This window comes from Nuphar pumila, chromosome 13, assembly GCF_984573655.1.
Source record: "Nuphar pumila chromosome 13, dmNupPumi1.hap1.1, whole genome shotgun sequence".
Classification (NCBI taxonomy): Eukaryota; Viridiplantae; Streptophyta; class Magnoliopsida; order Nymphaeales; family Nymphaeaceae; genus Nuphar; species Nuphar pumila.
In genome coordinates, this window is record NC_143261.1 from 67,110,823 (window position 1) to 67,126,229 (window position 15,407).

The 15,407-nt window shown below is 39.9% G+C and overlaps 2 protein-coding genes across 4 annotated transcripts in view; both read right to left on the bottom strand.

Moving 5' to 3' along the window:
- Positions 1 to 1,023: 1,023 nt before the first annotated feature.
- On the bottom strand, positions 1,024 to 10,985 carry EMB3108 (DEA(D/H)-box RNA helicase family protein). 2 transcript variants are annotated; one of them, XM_089985347.1, is made up of 7 exons: positions 10,703 to 10,985; positions 8,909 to 9,196; positions 8,535 to 8,657; positions 7,859 to 8,304; positions 7,224 to 7,548; positions 1,925 to 2,074; positions 1,024 to 1,445 (listed from the first exon to the last, which is right to left on the bottom strand). In XM_089985347.1, exons 1-7 carry the CDS (start codon positions 10,982 to 10,984, stop codon positions 1,356 to 1,358), a joined length of 1,704 nt encoding a protein of 567 aa, XP_089841473.1. In that variant the 5' UTR covers position 10,985; the 3' UTR covers positions 1,024 to 1,355. The 2 variants fall into 2 exon arrangements, with proteins under 2 accessions (XP_089841473.1, XP_089841472.1); XM_089985346.1 differs by having other exon boundaries at positions 1,922 to 2,074.
- Positions 10,986 to 13,937: 2,952 nt separating this feature from the next.
- Positions 13,938 to 15,407, bottom strand: part of EDA3 (DnaJ/Hsp40 cysteine-rich domain superfamily protein) — a 64,619-nt gene continuing 63,149 nt past the window's right edge. Inside the window, exons 5-6 of one of the 2 annotated variants that reach the window (XR_016427117.1) lie at positions 14,240 to 14,450; positions 13,938 to 14,150 (exon numbers count right to left, since the gene is read on the bottom strand). Coding sequence is in view for 1 of the 2 variants with exons in the window: in XM_089984529.1 (XP_089840655.1) it covers positions 14,320 to 14,450 (131 nt within the window). In the remaining variant the exon portion in view is untranslated. Of the gene's footprint in view, positions 14,451 to 15,407 lie in introns of both variants that reach the window. The other variant, XM_089984529.1, reaches the window with a different exon arrangement.

Below are 15,407 nucleotides of genomic sequence, written 5' to 3' on the forward strand. Positions count from 1 at the left end.
CTTGGATTATCCCAAAATAAAAAACTAGTTTAGCTCCTATCTTCTATGGAAGCGGAATACATTTCTCCAACTTCCACAACTTGGAGCATCTACATCATCTAATGTCTATTCAAAGCTTGAGATGTCCAACTCTGGATAATCGAGACACCTCCTAAACAGGTGTACCCACTGCTTAGGTCACTATAGCGTGGTTAAGCACTAGATTTCCATCAAATCTGTCCTAGCCAGGTCAACCCATTAATTCCAGGTCTCACACTTGGTCTCACCATCTCAGTTCAGTTAGGCTTGAGGCGTCACATTTGGACCTTAGTCTTCATTTGGTTGGATGTGGATCAGTCCCAAGCGCTTCCTCTGAACATCCAGCAGAGACAGACCAAATCCAATGTAAATAAAAGCAACAAATGTTCAAATAGTCGAGGCAGAGCAGATCCAGCGATCGGGCTCAAGTAATTTACAAAAAAAAAACTCAGGCCACACAAAACACAGAAAATCACTGTGCGTGTAGTGATTTTCTGTGTTTTGTGTCAACCAGCAATCTCGTTCTCCAAAAATTTGAGACCGACTCAACCTGCACACTGAACCCATGTCATAGATCTCATTCTCCGAAAATTGCAGCAACAAAAATCATGCTAAATATCAAAATGTTATGGTTTTCATAAATTTTTTCAAAAATATCCACAGAAAAAAAAATTACATCCATACGGAAAATATAAATGTAAAAACATAAGGTAAAATAGTAGGGTCAGCTGATCAGATTGGACACAGAAAATAATTCTATCCCAAACCCAGCCCCCATATTACTGTCAAGTGTCAACCCGAATAAATAATATTGTGGCCAGAATTTCTCATTCCCAGATCCAGATATTCAGGTTCATGTCAGGTCGGATATCCAACACAAACTTGACCCGCTGACAGCCAATATAGACATTGTGCAGCAACCTGATAACCCACATGAATGGGCTAAACATCATTCAGTATATTTAATGTCTAGAGCTACCAACAGGTACAATAGCTTATTGACTAATATAAGATCTAATCAAATTGTCATTTTGAAGCTAACTGCCCAGATTGGAGATTTAGTTCCAATGGAGAAAGGAACATAAAGAGAAAATGATGACAAAAGATTAGACTCATAGTGCAAGTAACACGACCCAATTCATTCTACAGACCTTTTTTACAATCACCAGCTCCTTGTCTGTGCAACAGAAAAAGAGTGAACGTTTTACTTGTACAGCTAAAAACTAAGTGTAGGCTGTGGTGGCAGAAGGCACACATGATCCCTTCTGACTGACTACATAAACAGGAGTTTCATCAAAGGCTCACAAAGCATGTACAAAATTCTCGAAGCGTTGTGCTTATGCTTGACTTGCTTCTAGAATGTTGAAGTGCTTGCCTTTCTTTTTAATCTTATTCCGGAAACTTCTTTTCCTGCTAAATGCTTTCTCCTGTGGTCAGACAATAACTTTGACTAGATTAGGCAGCAAACGAGAGAAATCACACAGACAATAATGTTGACCAATCTCAAGAACTGACTTATGAAAGATGATTTGGTTATCTTGTTGGCTTCTGAAGGGTTTACTGCATACTCTCTCTCTCTCTCTCTCTCTCTCTCTCTCTCTCTCTCTCTCTCTCTCTCTCTCTCTCTCTCTGTACATGTGTATGTGTGTGCGAGCATGCACATACAAGGATACAAAATCATGGTTGAGGGTAAGCATGTGCGAGTGTATAATTGCGATTGAGGGTAGTAAACCATGCACATGCATCACTTGTTATGTTTGTTTATGATCACCTGAATGCATGTGTATGTGTGTGTGTCTGCACACTTGTGTCTGAATTCCTCAATCTGTTTCTCAACCAAAATCTCAACATTCTAAAATTTTGCCCTGTTGAAGTTATAAAAAGATCAAGAGAAACAGATTACCACTGGTTGCCCCAGCTTCTCTGCCTGACGAACAGCAGCCACAAGATCTCGATTGGATTCTGTATACAAGCTTGTTACAAGTCCAGGTTGACCTGCCCTTGCTGTACGCCCAACTCTATGCAAAATGTCAACAGCTGAAGTTGCAAACTCCGCCTTAACATTGCAGAAGTAAGAATTTGTTAAGTTTGATAAAAACAGGTTGCATGTTAAAGAAATTCTATAAAGAAATACAAGAGAAGAAAGACAGGGGATTTCAACTGAATCAAGTAGACATCTGAAAAATTATACAAGATACGTTCATCTTGGGAAAAAATAATCAAATGCAAATGTAGTAAAACTTGACACTGTGACAATGTATACCCTGAAAGAGAATCCAAAAAAAAATATCCACTTGGACCCTTAGCCAAAGAAAGCAGCATACCGAAGGACAGCAAGCAATGGTACCTTAAATACTATGTCACAGGGACTCGGCAAAACAGGTGCCGCACCCGCGTCAACGCGACGCGGGATCGCGTGCGGGTGCGGTCAACACGACCCTGGGTGCGGTCAACGCAACCAGGGTCATTTTTGTCCAAATTTTTGGGCGAAAAAAAAAATTCCCCCGATGAAAAGGAGGAGGATTAGGGCAAAAAAAAAATTTTGCCCTAATCTCTCCTCTCTCTACCCCTGAGCTCGAGCTCTCCCATCGCCGCCCCCAGCGTCGCCGGCCCCAGCGCCGCCGCCCCCAGCTCCGTCTCCCAGACTCCTCCTCTCGGCTCCTCCTCTCGGCTCGCAGGTATGTCTCTCACTGTCTTCTTGGGTCGGCTGGGGAGGGGCCGAGCACCCCCCCCCCCTCTCTCGGTCTCTTGTTGGGTCGGCAGGGGAGGGGCTGAGCCTCCCCTGCTCCCTCGTTTTTCGGCACAGGAGGGGCCGAGCCCCTCCCCCATCTACCTCTTTTTTTTGGGTCGACAGGGGAGGGGCCGAGCCCCTCCCCCATCTGTTTTTTTTTTTTTTGGGTCGACAGGGGAGGGGCCATCTTTTTTTTTTTTTGGGTCGATAGGGGAGGGGCCGAGCCCCTCCCCCATATGTTTTTTTTCTTTGGGTCGACAGGGGAGGGGCCGAGCCCCTCCCCCATATGTTTTTTTCTTTGGGTCAACAGGGGAGGGGCCGAGCCCCTCCCCCATCTGTTTTTTTTTTTTTTGGGTCGACAGGGGAGGGGCCGAGCCCCTCCCCCATATGTTTTTTTCTTTGGGTCGACAGGGGAGGGGCCGAGCCCCTCCCCCATCTGTTTTTTTTCTTTGGGTCGACAGGAGAGGGGCCGAGCCCCTCCCCTATCCGTTTTTTTTTTGGGGTCGACAGGGGAAGGGCCGAGCCCCTCCCCCATATGTTTTTTTTCTTTGGGTCGACAGGAGAGGGGCCGAGCCCCTCCCCCATCTGTTTTTTTTTTTGGGTCGACAAGGGAGGGGCCGAGCCCCATCTGTTTTTTTTCTTTGGGTCGACAGGAGGCCCCTCACCCATCTGTTTTTTTTTTTTTGGGGTCGACAGGGGAGGGGCCGAGCCCCCCTCGCTCTTGCTCTCTTGTTGGGTTGGCAGGGGAGGGGCTGAGCCCCCCCTTCTCCCTGTGTTTTCGAATTGAATTGAAAATTGTAATGTATTTTTTTTGTGTGTTTTCAGGATAAAAATGACGGATAAAGGGAAAGGACTTGTGTCATCCTCATCCCAATATGTGAGTTCTGCTGCTAGTTTTGCTGATAGTTGCAGTGGGATTGATGATGTGGGGCTACTATGGATACATGTAGATAAACTTGCAAAAATTGGAGAAGGAGGTGGTGGAAACAAAAGATTTCGATGCAAGCTCTGCGAAAAAGATTTTGTTGGGTCTTACACAAGAGTGAAGGCTCATTTGTTGAAGATACCAGGACATGGCATTTCAGCTTGCAGAAAAGTTGATGAGGCAATGCGAAGGCAATACAAGAAAATACAAGAAGAATATGAGAAGAGAAAGGCAATGGCCGATTCTTCTGCAGTCAGTGTGCCATTTGCAAGCCATCAAGAAGATGCTGAAAAAAAAAGAAAAGTCAATCTAGGAGGTAGAGGAACGATACAAGCAGCATTCAATACATATGGAAGAGAAGAATTGGATAGAAAAGTTGGGAGGTATTTTTATTCTGGTTCACTCCCATTTAATGCGGCTAGAAATCCTTATTGGAAGGATTTAGTAACATCCTTGGCAAATTGTAATTTGAGTGGTTATGTGCCTCCAAGTTCAGAAAAAATACGAACCACACTTCTTGCAAAAGAGAGGGCAAACGTGGAGAGGTTGCTAGAAATTAAAAAATATTCATGGGAGCAAAATGGAGTTTCCATTGTGTCTGATGGATGGACAGATATTCAAAGGCGTCCATTAATCAATTTCATTGCTTGTTCGCTTAGTGACCCAATATTCTTGAAAGCAGTTGATGCATCTGGGGAATATAAAAATGCAGAGTATTTGAAGGGATTGTTTATAGAAGTGATAAAAGAAGTGGGTGATCAGAAAGTGGTACAAATCATTACAGACAACGCTCCGGTTTGTAAAAGTGCAGCGTTGAGTTTGGAGAGTGAGTACCCTCATATTTTTTGGACTCCCTGTGTAGCACACAACTTAAATCTAGCCCTAAAGAGCATATGCAACCCCAAAGAAGAAGAAAATTCACAAGCATATGCTTTATGTTCATGGATTGAAGATTTAGAAAGAAATGTCAAAAGCATTAGGAATTTTGTTGTTAACCACCATCGTGCTAATGCTATATTTAATAGGCATTCTGATTTGAAATTGTTGAAGGTCGCTGAAACACGTTTTGCGTCCATTATTGTGATGATGAAGAGGATTAAAAGAGTGAAGAATGCTTTGATTAACATGGTGACTGATGAAAATTGGACATTCTATCGTGTTGATGATGATACGAAGGCTCAAGAAATTAAGAAATTCATTCTTGATGATGAGTTTTGGGACAGAGTGGTATACTTCCTTTAATTTACGTATCCTATTTGGGAAATGTTAAGAGAAGTTGATAAGGATGAGCCCATGCTTCACAGAGTTTATGAAATGTGGGATAATATAATTGAAAAAATACAAGCTATAGTTTTCATGCATGAAGAAAAAAATCCTGCATTGGATGATTCAGATTTTTTTAATCATATTCATTCAATTTTAGTCAGAAGATGGGATAAGAGCAACACTCCTTTGCATTGCATGGCACATTCTCTTAATCCAAAATATTATGCAAATAAGTGGCGGGCTGGTGGTATTGGTCGTGTCCCTCCAAATTTAGACCCAGAGCTATCAAGACATAGAAATATGTGTATGACAAGACTTTTTCCAGAAGCACATCTTCTACATCAAGTCACACAAGAGTTTGGAAAATTTTCATCTTCGAGATTATATGCACCGGCATTATTCGCGAGAGAAGAAGATAATATAGATCCTATCACATGGTGGTCAACATTTGGATCGGAAACACCTCTTCTGCAACGTCTTGCATTAAGATTGCTATCGCAGCCTGCTAGTTCATCTTGTTGTGAAAGAAATTGGAGCACATATTCTCAAATCCACAACATGAAGAGAAATAAACTCACCAGCAAGCGTGCAGAGGATTTAGTATATGTTCATTCAAATCTTCGATTACTTTCGCGAAGCAATGATGAATACAGGTACTAATTTGCTCTCTTAGTTATTTGATTATTTCTTAGTTTTCATTTAAATATACTTGTATTGTATTTATCATTTTCAAATTGGGTTTATAATGCAGACAAGGAACATCCAAATTTTGGGATGTAAACCCAGAAGAGTGTGACTTCGAGGGAGAACATGAATTCAACGTAACAAACATGGATTTAGCTGAGCCTAGTATTCCTTCTAATGATGCATTTGATGATGAAGAAGAAAATTATTAGCATCCATTACTTCATCAGGATATACTTTGGTATGTAATTTAGTTCTTTTATGCAATACTTATTTGATTGATATTTAGGTCGATTTATGTAATTGCTTTACTTATTTGATTGATAATTTGATATTTAGGTTGATATACTGTTGCATGATGAATCATATTATGAGTTTATGACAATGTTTATTGTTAAATGTTAAACTGTTAAAACTTCAAAATTATATATATATATAATTTTTTTTTTACATTTTTGCCCCTGCCGCACCCCCGCACCCAGGTTTTTTGGAAGTGCTGAATCCCCGCACCCGCACCCGCTCCCGCACCCGCACCCATGTGACATAGCTTAAATATGATTTCATTATTATGATAAAGTTGCAAAGCTCAAAGATCAAACTGCTCTCAATACTCCATCAGCATCGGAAAGCCTTGTGATATTTATGTCAGGCTTGGTTTTGCATGCCTATTTCTTTATTTTTTCCCTATCTAACGCAAAACCCTGAGACCGCTATCATCCATGTTTTTATTCATTATCAACCTTCAAAACCATTAATTTATTTTCTTAGCTTCTTCGATCTATACTATGTAATCATCTTGTTTAATTGGCTCAAGCTGCACAGTTGTTTATTCATGTGGTTTGGTGATCTACTAATTGTACTTCTACCTTCTTTGTTAACTCAATAACCTCAACATAAGCATCTAGTTACACACATAACTTCTGCCATGAACGAAAACAAAATAATGCAATGTGTCAAAATATGTGCTTCGAAATTGCTAGTGGATCCATATTGACGCTGGTTCTTCAGACCACTTGGGTGCATTTTCGTTATATCGCTGAAGATTATTCAGTGGCAGTAAAGTACTTTAGCAGCATCCAAGCAATTTTATTTTGTTCGAGCCATTAGTGGCTGATGTATTCGTAAACAGCCTAGTAAGATCTCATGGTGTGTCCCCTAACCATCATGAACCTCTCTCTTTTCTTCCTCTTTACTATCTAATGAAGGGTTTGCCAAAGGTATATATATATATATATATATATATATATATATACCAATACCAGCATCCATACGCATGTGACAGAGGCTGTAGCTGTAGAAACCCACAAATAAGTTGGACTAGTTCACCTGAACAAAGGGCAACATGTTACCTTCTTATCCACTTGTAAAGTATTCAAAGGTATCTTCGAGGTAGCCCAAATTCCGGAATTTGTTACGCAATTCACAAAATGAGTTCATTGATTAACAGGGTTATGAATTCCATGATAAATGCTTCAGCAATTATTCATATTTAATAAAAATTACCACCAACACAACAAGGCAGCTCATCACAAAAAAAAATCATAATATAAGATCATGAACAAGGACATATGAAGTGAAAATGTTTACAAACTAGTCTACCTGTATAACATGAGAAACATTCCGTATGTCAAGACCACGTGCAGCAGCATCAGTGCAGATAAGCACTCCACCCCTTTCCTGGAAATGTATCAAGTTCTTTGCTCGCTCTTCAAGAGAACTGTTACTATGGTAAGTGACACAATCAATACCAACTTTGGCCAATATTTTGGCTACAGACTCAACAGCATCTACAGTGTTTGCAAACACCATTGTCCGATGTACGCCATGAACATCGTAACTGCTAGATGCAAGACCTCTTCTCACTGCATCTATAAGCACATCCACTTGGGTGTTTATTGTAACTTCTATCCATCTCTGCTCCAGCCTACAAAGAAGACAAATTACAGTTGCACCATGTTGGTGGAACTTAGAAATATGATGTGCATAAAAAATCAAATACCAAAGAAGCATCTTGCAGCAAATTAGTGAAATATTCAACTAGTAAAATATAGTCATTTTTACTGGATGACATCCAGCCAGGTAGCTAACAGAGTTCTGGATCAGCTTCGTGTTGGCTGCACTTGGGATAAATTTAAGGACGATCCATTTTAAGTAGGTCTGGGACTGGCCTAGCTTATAAAATATAGAGCAATGAACAGAAAAAAAAGAATCAGTGACCTGCAAAAGGCATGTACCTTGGGTTATGACGGTGGAGAAAATTCCCACTAACAAAACTAGCATCAGGAAACATCCGCTTCAACATTCCACCAGCAGTTCTTTTCCCGCTTTCTGGAAGGGTGGCAGCAACAAAAATGTACTGCTTACTACGCTTGTAGGATTTCCTACTCCTCAACCAATCTTTCCTACCAGTACTTCCAGTTACAGACTCCTCCTCCTCCAGATTTTCTACATCAATATCATCCTCAGCATAATCATCCTCTGTGGCGGAAACAGGCTCCAGCTCATTATAATCCTCGGGCTTAAAATCCACCCAGGACTTCACTTCATCTTTACTTTTGTTTCCAACCAAGGAATCCTCTGTCCTAGAAAGTGTTTTCTCTTCATACCTGAACATGTTAATTAATCTGATCACTTGATTCTGAAAACTACCACATAGGAGCAGATCTGCTTCATCAAATACCTGTTAAAACATTTGAAAGAATTACCATAGAAGTTGTAAAACTGAAAAAAATAACTACTAATGAAAACTTCTGAATAATGTCACAGCACCAAATCAAAGTCTATATTAGCACAAACTTCCCAATAATCACTATTTCTTTCACCCAAATGCCTAAAATACCAGCAATGAATACAGTTTTAGACTAATACATCCTTCACTAAAATACCAGATCATCAAACTCAACAAGTTACCACATGTTTTATGTCCCTCAGAAATGCCATTCGACGACGCCTTTTTGGGTCAAATGCAAAGAGATTATTCAGAAGTGCAGCAGGAGTTGAGACAAGAATATCCGGCTGAGTAACAGGCCAACCCTACAATACCGCAATAAATCATTCAATGAGGAAAAGAGAACAAGAAGAAAGAAAGAACAAATAGTCACCCATAAACTATAATACGAACAGCTGAATGTTACTTTAGCTTTAGAAGCCTTTCAACATGGGTATCAAATTGTCTTCTTTTACGAAATTTGTCTTTAAGATTTTCCACACTTGTACTTCATTTTTCGTCTAGGAAAATAACTTGTGAAGTGAGCCTCTGGTTGGCATCCAACACACTTACTTACCTGGCTTCCGCAGACAGCTGAAGCCCTTAAAAGTGGTTCACCATCAGCATCACATAGGCAATTTGCCATGCCAACAACTTGGTGACATAACATCACATTTGGGCAGAGAACAAGAGAAAACTTCCGAGGCACCGAAGCAGTCCCATGGTCAATTGTAACTGCGGTAGTATCATAAAAGGCACATAACTTGTCAATTAAGGGAACCAGATATCCATGTGTTTTACCACTACCCGTCTCAGCTGCAATTACAACATCATTTCCAGAAGTTATTAATGGTATACAAGATGCCTGCAAGGAACAGAATGAAGCACAATAAATATGGAAAGATAAATCCTCTGCATCATATTAATGAACACATTGTCACTGCACAATAAAACTATGGAATAAAAAGAATTTTGGGAATGCTAAAGAACATTGCACAATCAAAACCATGAAATACAACATTTTCTTTAGAATCATGCAACTAATGAATTGTAACAAAACTAAACAGGTTCACATTTTAGGTTCAAAAAGAAAATATGAATGTTTGTTAATTTTTTGGTAGGAAAATATTTGATGCAACTAACGAGGGAATACAAATTGAAAAAGTAAAACAACGTACAACAACATTTAGTGCAACACACCGTAGCATCTACTTGTTCCACAAGTGGGGGATCTCAGATTAAATCCATCCGTGAGCTAGTCCTTAGCTTGACCAACCACAAGAAAAACAAAGGCACCACAATCAATTTGAGGACTTCAAAAAACATCCTAGCACACAAGAAAGATGAGATAACCATATAAGGTTTATTTTACAACCTATGAACCATATTCAATTCAAATCTCTTTACCTTACCTAACCTATAAATCTGCACTTCTACATACATATTTGAGTACTGTATCTAGCCTATTTATGTAGACAATGAAGACAAATAAATGAAAATTAGTAGATACCAGCAAGACAAACAAATCAATATACAATACCACAGAACATTAGCAACAAGAACAAAATGGTTCTCCAGAAAATGAAACCAACCATACAATAGACTCTCCACCTATGTGATCTACTCACTTCAAAATGCCTAGCGTTCCATGTCAATGCTGGTAGTTTTAAGGTGTTGGCAGTCGATGCTTTCAGGTTCTTCTACATACACAGATATGACATTATGATCATATATACAATGTGTTTTTATGTTATTATTATTTCCCATGTTTTTAGTCCATTTTTGGTGAGTCTCCCTCCCTATGACAGGCAGCTTGCTAGTTCCCTACTTGCAATTTCCAACCTAAGATTCCTCCCTCCCTGCTAGTTCACTAAATGCAATTTCCAACCTAAGAAAAAGCAAAAATTTCTGTATACACAACGGATGTTAAGAGGAGTCTCACAGTAATATTTCAATTACATGCATGATATAATCTATAAGACACTCCCACCCCGTCCCCACGCACAAATTTCATTCCTTCAATGGAAAATTGCGATTAAAGTTGAAATTGTTTCTTTAGTAACACATTCCCCGATTGGTAGCACTAACGCGACTCGAGCGCAAAAGGCAACTAGATCAACTTTTTGATTCAAGATTGCCTTCCCGAACCAGATGAGGAAGTAATAATCAACTTTTGGTTCTAATTCATCATGAGTTATTATGAGTCTTAACAGAAACAAGATTATACTGACACCAAATACTGCTAGTGAATGAAAAAAAATCTTACTTTGAACCCAACAATGTCCCAAAGATCACACACAAACGATCGACAAAACGAACGCTTCTCATGTTCCTGTCTTCAACGCAACAACATAGAGAGAGAGGTGTCTACCTGAACCAGGGAAGGCCTGTGCAGCCCGGCGTCAGAGAGGGCGAGGGAGATCCGCTCCGAGACACCGAGAGACTTCCACGAGACGTCCTCCGCAGCGAAGAAGGACTCTCCCTTCTGCGGCTCCGGCGAGGCGGAGGCAGATAACGGCCTGGTCCTCGGGCGGCGCCACCGCCCGTGGCTGCGGCGGAGGAGGAAGAGGGCGGAGGAAGAAAAGAAGAGCCTCGACGTGTCGTACATCACAACCCCACAATGGTGAAGCGTTAAACCCTTTGCTATCATCATCTTTTTCTGCAGTTCTCTTCTTTTTTTCTGAACCGAAGGGAGAATAAAGGGTTTTAGATTTTACTCGCAGAAGCAGCAAAACCCTTGTGATCTCACCCCATCTCGAAATCCGACGGCTCTGATAGCTTGCAGGGGTCCATCACAACCATGATACCGGGTTGGATTAGGATCCATCCGGTTCCGTATCGTTTTTGGCAAGTTTGGTTTTGGATATGAAATATCCACTATTGGATCGGATCACAGTGTAACAAATATCGTATATTTGGCCAAAGTGCGTTAATAGCAGGGCAGACCTACCTATGACGGTCCTTGGGTATCAATGGGTCGGGTTTGGTTTGGACTTAAGTAGAACCAGACTCAGATCCGATTTGGCATGATGGTATCAGGTTCAGACTCAGGTTCAATCAGACCCACCATCAGATAAACCATACCCAAATCCTATAAGGATTACATGAACCAAACCTCGAACCATACCCAGTAAAATAATATTTTTATCCTTATTAATTTGAAAATTACAGATCTTAGTCAAAACTAGGGTCAGGCCTGGGTCTGGTATGAAATTTCACACACCATACCCGGCTTCATATATTAATCGGACCCATCCGGTCTGACCCGAATTTTACTGGGACCTTCTTATTTATCACAAAATCCTATCCCTATAGGATTTGGTACGGGTCTTGTTGGGGCCAAACCCAACCCATTGACACTCCTAATGTTACGTGACGTTGATGCCGTTCATTCATTCGATGAACAACATCCAAAACACTATGGCTGAACTTAGGATCTCTTAGATGGGTCAATGCCCTAAATGAACGGCAGGAATGCAAACGGATCGGATCCTGTAAAATACATAAGAATGTCGGATCCAAATCAAGCCAAGACAGCCAAAAAATCACAAAATGTGTATACTAGATCCTGTCCATCCCTAATAAACGGCATGAGTGGTAGCTCTGACCTGATGCGCACTCATTTTGCCATCTGTTTAATGCGTTCAAAATATGGTGATGTTTTGAAAATATTAGGATATTTATGTTACCTAAATATATCACGATATTTTCCTTTTCCAGATATATTTTGGGGAAAACTTTTTTTTTTACTGTTTTTTTTGTTTTCTTATGTTTTTTTTTTAATTGTTAATTTATTTTTTTGATATTTTACTGAAAACATAAGAAAAACTAGGTCACCCGCATTGCCAGCAGGATGGTCGAGGGTGCTGACATGAAGGCACCAGATCAAACCCTGCTGACGCATGGGTGTGTCCATAGCTTTTAGAGGTGGGCCACATAAGACAGAGTGGTCGTGGGGCCCCACCCCGGGTTGTGCTCGCTTCAGCGAGGGTTCCTCATCATAAAAAAAAAACTAAAAAATCAATTTCTTACAAGAATTTGGTTGTTATTTTGCTATTTTAGGCTTTTGCCACTATGGATCCATGTTAAAGTAATTTTAGAAAGCAGTTTTTGAAATACAGTTTATCATACTCCAAATATTTTCTTAAAAGAAGCAGAGTTTTGCCTGCATTTCAAATTTTCATTTAAAATTAACACGTTGTTCTAACCGGGCCACAATGGTTTTGGATTTCGTATATATTCAAAACCTTCATGGATTTATGTTGCATGGATTTGTTTTGATTTTTCATGGATCCAAAACCCAAGTTTGGATATGTCCAGTATGTATAATGGACTTGAAGCGATCAACATCGTGGTAGCTCAGATTTAGAGATACAAAAGGGTCGGATATGGGCGGATTCACGTGACCAGATACTGTATCCGGGTTTTAAAGAGTGGGTCCATATTGAGTAGTAGGGAGTAGGGATGTAAAGGTAGTCGGATTTAGCCATTACCGAGTCCGATCTAATCAATTCTGACATAATCGGATTCAGATGGGATCAGACAAAACCAAGCCAGATCTGACTAGCTTAAAATCCTATATTTACATAATTAGATTCAGATAAGAAACTCAATGCCAGATCCGATTATTAATCAGATCCAAATTTGGCTAGCGAATCTGACTAATCGAATTCGGATCCGGGTCAGATGTCAGATTACATCCGACCTGTCGAGATCTGTAGGTTTTTCAGAAATATTTTTGGTTCACGATTTTGTGTTGCAACCTGTTTGGCTTGAAGATTAAAACAAGGAATGCCGGTTTTTTTTTATTTGTTTTTTTTTTGAAAATTTTCTTTCAGTAAGATATTTTGGTTTGGTTCTACCCACAGTCCACCGTGTTGGGATCAGGTGCAATCACATTGCACAAATGCAATGTGCCGCTGCTATTGATCACCATCCATCTGCTGCTGGGTTCCACACTGAGGCTTTGCAACAGAAGAGGGCGATCAGGTGCAACGGCACATTGCATTTGTGCAATGTGATTGCACCAGATCCTGCCTCCAGTCCACCTATGACATCTCAACCAGGCATTTGGGAAGTTTTCTATCCTGCAAATGTCACATGCTGAGTGAATCACACGGTTCGTTGGATCTAATTTAACATTAGCAGCGTTCAACTGATTGAAATAACCAAAACATCCTATAAGACAGTGACACTTTTTAAAATGTGTGAAAGTTCATTTTTCAAATTAAAAACACTAAAATATCTTTACTTCTTTTAAAAACTTTGTTTGGCTGTTTTTTTTTTTTTTCAAAACAAAAAACATAATCTACTCCTAAAGATAATTATATATTTTAAAAAATGCCACTATTTCTGGCAATGTTTGATCATTTCAATCAGTTCAACACTGTAAATGTTAATATGAAAAGTTGTGTGTTGTGTGTGCGTGCATGTGTGTGTGAGCATGAACGGACTTTCACCATCAGGTTCATTTGATCATCAGTCCAGAATACTCTCTCTCTCTCTCTCTCTCTCTCTCTCTCTCTCTCTCTCTCTCTCTCTCTCTCTGCACACACACACATGGAAGCATGACAAACATGAGGAGCATAAAGTGGAGACCACCAACAAGAAAGGAAACAAAATGAATTACATTTAGTGGGTATCTTTTGTTAACGAAAGGGTACAAGTTTACGAATGCATACAATGTTAATGACCTGATCCGAGAAATTCAAGGCCTTCCAAACAATTTTCAATAAGTAGCATCTACAACTAATCATGTGTATCACTCATCTTAACAAAAGCTTTTGCAATCCATATCATCTTCCCCAGCATTCTCAAGACTGGAGAAACGCAACAGGAATGAGGCCTTGAATTAACCAAGAAGCAACTTGACCAAAAGCATACAGTTATGGCACCCAAATAGTATCACCTTGGAATATTACTTGCCATTGATGAAACATGCACATGCATGCCTTTCTCTTACCATACATTGCTCAACAGAAGAAGATTCTAAGAACCTGGAAGAAGCCTCCCATTGTACATTTTATCCAACAACTGACGTGCCTCGGGTCTGCGGAGAAGACCCTTGTTATTAGCCAAACCAGTTCCAAGACAAACAGGACAAACTAGTATCCCGCGGCCTGCACCAGGAAAAAAAAAAAAGAGTTTGAGCATACAATGAAAACCTGCCTAGGCTTGAGAACAGCAGTTATAGTAACAAACTAGTTGTAATATTGATGCTACTTGACAAAGCATACTCGCAATGCAAACAAATCAGACAATTTAGAAGGGAAATAACCTGCACCAACTGGTGGATCGGATGTACGGATTACCCCAATCCAAAGTACAAATTTTCAAGAAACTGATTCATTTTTTTGGCAGAAGATGAGAACTGCAGTTATATATGTTGTAAGGTCAAGCTATGTAATGGTGGTTTCATTACCTCTTCAACCCAACAGGACATATACAATAGGAACATCCAAAGCTCCTTAATGTTTCTGTGAAAATATCTTCAATAAAATCAAGTTCAAGAATGACTTGATTAACCCACAAGAATCAGAATGAGACTACGTGCACAAAGGCACAAGAAAACACTCACAAAGAAGAATAAATACACAAAGGCATGAAAAAAAATCTTTATTAATGAGAGAGAGAGCAATACAAAGCTTAAAGTTTACAAGGAAGAAGACCCTTTATTTATACACAAGAGAGGACCCAAGGAGGGGCGCAGATCAGGTCACACTGAACATGAGCGTTTTTGCTCATGCGGACATCGTGGCCGTCTGTTAGCATTTTGGATGAATGCCACATGGTTTTGTTGACTTTTGAGCTTTTTAAAATGCAAATCGGACGGCCATGATGTCAGCATGAGCAAAAACGCTCATGTTCAGCATGACCTGATCCGCTTCCCCCAAGGAGGGGCTCCCATATGGAATCTGGAGCCCCTCCAACTGTCATAGGGGCCCAATGTATATATGGTGGGTCCCTCAAATGATAAAAAGAAAAAAGAAAATACAAAAAAAGAATAAAGCATATTTTAAATGAATATGCATGAAACTGTGAAAAGACTATTTTACTCCTAGTGGGTATTATAATAT